The sequence below is a fragment of the Eurypyga helias genome, unplaced genomic scaffold (genome assembly GCF_000690775.1).
Source record: "Eurypyga helias isolate BGI_N326 unplaced genomic scaffold, ASM69077v1 scaffold19360, whole genome shotgun sequence".
Taxonomy (NCBI): Eukaryota; Metazoa; Chordata; class Aves; order Eurypygiformes; family Eurypygidae; genus Eurypyga; species Eurypyga helias.
This window is the reverse complement of record NW_010226483.1, coordinates 5590-10219: the sequence shown is the minus strand read 5'-3', so window position 1 is coordinate 10219 and position 4630 is coordinate 5590. Positions and strand designations below refer to the sequence as shown.

The following is a 4630-nucleotide window of genomic DNA, read 5'->3' as shown; positions in this document are numbered from 1 at the left end:
GCCCGCCTCTCCCCGCAGGTTCGCCGTGGTGCCGGTGGCGCTGGGAGCCGCTGGCCTCAGCGCTGTGCTGCTGCTCTTCCCCCGGGAAGACGAGAACCCGCCCGCCGCCGCCGATGAGGTGAGCCTGCGTGGCCAAGCAGGCCGGGGGTGCCGGGACCTTACCTCCTTGAGGCCCCGGGTGTGGGCTTTCCCTTAGGGATGGGCCCCGAATGCCGCTCGAGGCCGCGGAGACTGGCCTCTACCTCAGGATGTGGCCCCGGGATGGGCCTTTACCTCAGGGCAGGCCCCAGCAGCTGACCTCAGGCCCCAGGGCTGGGCCTTCACCTCAGTGACAGACCCCAGGGGCTGGCCCAAGACCCTGCGTATGGACCTTGACCTCAGCGCTTGCCCCAAGGGCACCTCCGAGGCCGCAGGGATGGTCCTTTGGCTGCAGTGATGGACCTTTCCCTCAGGGATGGCTGCAGAAGCAGCCCTGAGGTCCTGGGGATGGGCCTTGACCTCAGGGCTGACCCCAAGGACTGCTCTGAGTTCCTGGGAATGGGCCTTTTTCTCGGGGATGGCCCTACGCTGCCTTTTCAGTCTCCTGTGGCTCGTGCTCCAGTGCAGGCTGTCGCTCACGGAGCAGGGATCTGTTTCCCTCACAACCCCCCTTGCTTACATGCCGTTATACGTGACCCGTGGGGTTTAGCGCCCATTCTCCCATCTCTAGACCCAAGGGGCTTCGTGCAGGAGTCACACTCGTGCTTTTATCCCTTCCAGCTCAGCCCTGAGCTCCAAGCAGCTTCTGCTCCTCCTCTGCCATCCCCTTTCACAGCTTGGTTTGTGGCTCTCTGTGCTTCTGCCCGCCTCCACCTTCCAGCACCCCCTGGAGCACACCAATAGCCACGTGGCAGGTAGTTTTGGTCATCTTCCCCCTAATTTTGCAGCCTTGCACATCCCCCCAGCTCCGTTTTCTGTTTTAAAGCCCAGTAACCGCATTTTGGCTCTCTTGTAGGTCATTACTGCACTCAGGCATGGAGCCATCTGTGTTTTCAGACAGCCCCTTGTCTGTGTTGTCAGCCTGGGATCCCCCCCAGGCTGCCTGCATGACCGTAGCTGAGCTGCAATTTTGAGCTTTCACAGAGCTCTTTGAGCTTTGAATACACAAAGTGTTGTGGCATTTTAGGTGGCCGTTTCCTCTGTTCTATTATTAATGCACATTAATTATTGCTCTTCCAGATCTTGATCTATGTAAATCCCTATTAAGGATTCTTGTAGTTTTTCTTTTCTCTGCCATGCATGGGGCCTGCTTGTGGAAAGGTTGGAAGCGAGATGAAGGGCAGCCGAGCTCGTGTTTGTGCCTGGGAGGCCAACAGAAATGGAAAGCTTATTTTTTTTTCCTATCTTCAATTGGACTGGACCTGCCCTGGCTATCAATAATACATGACCTGGGCTTTCAGCACTGAAACTCTGCTAATTGGCTAATTAAAAAGTGAAACGCACAGAAGGAGCCAACGCGTTGCTCACAAGAGACTCTTTCTGCAGCAGCACCAAGGCTGAGCGTGTGCTAATGCGATTTATAAAACTGAGCTGGGGGTGAGCGAAGCTCTGGGGTAGTCTCAGGAGCCAAGAGGATGATTTTGTAGCCAGCCTTCTCACAGTTGGCTTCTCCTTGTGCCTCGCCTTGCTGCTGTACCTTCTTTTTCTAAGCATTTTTTCTTCCTCCCCATTTCCCTTCTGAAAGGGAAGAACCGTGCGCTGCTCCTTGCAGTGCTGGGAGGTTTGTGGCTGGGGAGAGCTGCTGCAGGTTCTGGCTCGTGTTTCTTCCCTGTGCTTGGTACTGTCCTGTTTTCCTCCACATTTGCTTGCCCACAAGCTGCTTTTTTCAGGGGGTTCTTCTTTCAGTCATTTCTCACACACCCTGCTTCCCACAGACAGCACCCGTGTCGGGAATGAAAAGCCAGGGGGAGAAATCTGGGGAACCCCAAAGGTTTTCCTCCTGGGGTGATCGCCTTGGACAGTCCTCTTTTCCAGGATGTGGCATGCTCCCTCCAGGCTCCCGGAGCACTCCGAGCCTGTAACACGTGCTGGTGTGGTCTTTTTGGTTTTTTCCCACTCTCTGCAGATCGTGGACACCTTCTTTATTGGTCGCTTCATCCTCCTGGCCGTGATGAGCCTGGTCTTGCTTGGGTGCCTGTTCCTGCTCCTGCTCCACCACGTCATGGAGCCGGTGTACGCCAAGCCGCTGCGCAGCAGCTAGCAGCAGCCGCGAAGGGGAAATCCCAATTTCTTGGCAGTAAACCGGGAAAGGGAGACCAGGAGACTGTTCTGGAGGTGGATGTGTCGTTTTTTCCGAGCTGGGACGCAGCTGGTGAAGGAAGCGAAGCGCATCGCTTGCACCCAGCACCGCGTCTGTCGTCTTTAAAGCCTGGACTGCGCGCGAGCGCCTTCCTCTCCGGGGGACTCTGCAGACTTCAGGGGTGCTTTAACCTCGCTCTTCCTCTCGCTTTGATAGCAGAGTTGAAGTCCGTGCACTTCGTATTACATTCAGTGAATTGAACTGAGCCGAGACGGTTTGTTCTTACCACAGGAGATGGTTTGTTATCACTCCTTTTTCACCTTAGTCTAATAAAACTTGGAGAAACCCCTGACTCCCTCTTTATTTCCTCTCCAGGACCATCGCCTTTTGCTGCCCTTTGGTGACAGTGTCCCTGAAAACCACCTTTTCTCACGGCAGGTGTGGGGTTTTTTTTTTGAAATTCAGCACACGGTTGTGGATCGTTGGTGTCGGTCCCTTCGGTTGGAAACCTGAGCCTTTGGAGTGGGGAGGGAGCAACACACAAAATAATGACAAAACGGGCACATTTCGAATCTCTCCTCTGCAATGATGTGGAGGAAAGCTGGGTCTCACCTCCCTGTGCTAACAGCCCTGCCAGAGATCTCTTTTCACTTGGAACTGAAGAGGGTGAACAGCAAATAAACGAACTGTCCGGCTTCTTCCAGCCTTGTCCTGCCAGCTGTCAGTCACAGAATATCGCTGTCGGGACATGAAAGATTAATAAGGCAGAGCTAGTGGGCTCAGAGACGATGCTTCACCCGCAGAAAATGCCCCAGCACCCAGGAGCCCTAACTTGTCAGCCCAAAACCTCTCTTACATCTCAAAAAAAGGCAGAGGAGAGGCGTCGCTACTCTTGGAGTTGCGTAAACACTCGGTCCCTTCCTGTCTCGGAGCCGATGTCCAAGGGAGTCGAACTGTGGTGTTCGGGAACACGCCGAGCGTTTATGCAACACAAGCGCGTCGGGTCTCTTGGTGATTCTGAAGTTACGCCCGATACAAAATTCATATTTAATTCATCCCCTTAATAACGTTTATGAACACAAAGCTACTCTCGCGGCTCGCTCCGGCTCTGCTCCCGCTGTGCCTGTATTCCCCGTGCCTGCGTGCGAGCAGCGGGCTGATGGGGAGAGCCTCGGCGAGGCGGCGGCAAACCGTGCCGGCTGGAGCCGGTGGCGTTTTGCCAGGCTTTTGAGTCCAATGAACAGGGAAACGGCAGCAAAAGCAGCTGGGTGGCTGAAGGAACCGATCCTAAAAGCAGAAACGGGAAGCTGCTTCCAGTTTTGTGCTGTGAATAAACCCCAGATAGTGCTTTTTTCCATTCCTTCATCCGTTTGTAACTAAAACGAGTCAAAAGGCTCGGCGTGCGTGGGGGGGAGTATTTTGGGGAGAGCAGAAAGCCACCCTTGCAGAAGGGACGCGGTGGCTCTTGCACGAGGCCGTTTGCAGCGCTTTCCCAAAAATGCCACGTGCTCTCACCCCCTCCCCAAGACATTTCAAGCTCCATCCTCATCCTTCACCACCCTTGGCAGCAGGGAATGACTGGCTGCCTGAACTCAGCCCGGGCTCTCTCCGTGTATTTATTTATTCTGGGCAATTCTGCTCCGCCCCGCACAGGGGCTTTCCAGCCGCCTCCTGTTTATTTTTGGGAAAAGAAAGACCACGTCAAGGAATCGGTATGAGCCAAAGCTGCTTTCCAACCAGCTCCAAATGGTGATTTGTGCTGCTGTCCCCCACCCTAACGGTCACGTCCGCCCCCGTCTCGCGCCCTGATTGTTATTTGATGCAATTCCTGTGTAGCGGGAGGGCAGGTTTGGCTTAAACCCCAACCTCTCAGGCTCTGGCGAAGGCGTTGGGAGCTCGGGAGAGGTTATAGCCAAGGAGCCCTGCAAGCAAATGATTCCAGCTTTCCTCTCGCAGGGCGGGAGCGCCGGGTGCTCCACGTCCCCAGGAGACAGCCCTGTGCAGGCGAACCATCCCGCTAAATCCCAGCCGTGCCAAAAGGGATGTTTGCACGAGATACCGCACGCCAGGAGGAGGATGGCCAAGCTGCTGTCAGGTCAGGTGGGAAAACAGCCCTTTTTGCCCAACAAATTCCCTGCCTGGCTCGTGGGGAAGGGATGCTCCCAGGCTGGGATGCAGGTGCCCAGCTCATCACAGGATCTGGCAACCCGAGGGCGGCTGCTCCCTCCTGCCCGAGGCCAGGCGGTGAGCGGTGCCAAAGCGGGGATGGAGGGAGAGCAAGTGTCCGCAGGAGAAACTCCTCTCCTTGATTTAAGGTCCTTGAATGACGGCAATTCCTCACGCCTCATGCTG

The 4630-nt window shown here is 55.6% G+C and overlaps 1 protein-coding gene across 1 annotated transcript; it reads left to right on the top strand.

The window, feature by feature from the left end:
• Positions 1-7: 7 nt before the first annotated feature.
• TMEM218 (transmembrane protein 218) lies at positions 8-2239 on the top strand (the record flags this gene model as incomplete). The annotated part of the gene is made up of 2 exons (XM_010153353.1): positions 8-118; positions 2105-2239. Coding segments are annotated over 2 exons (246 nt in total), but the record flags the coding sequence as incomplete, so codon positions are not given.
• Positions 2240-4630: the final 2391 nt, after the last annotated feature.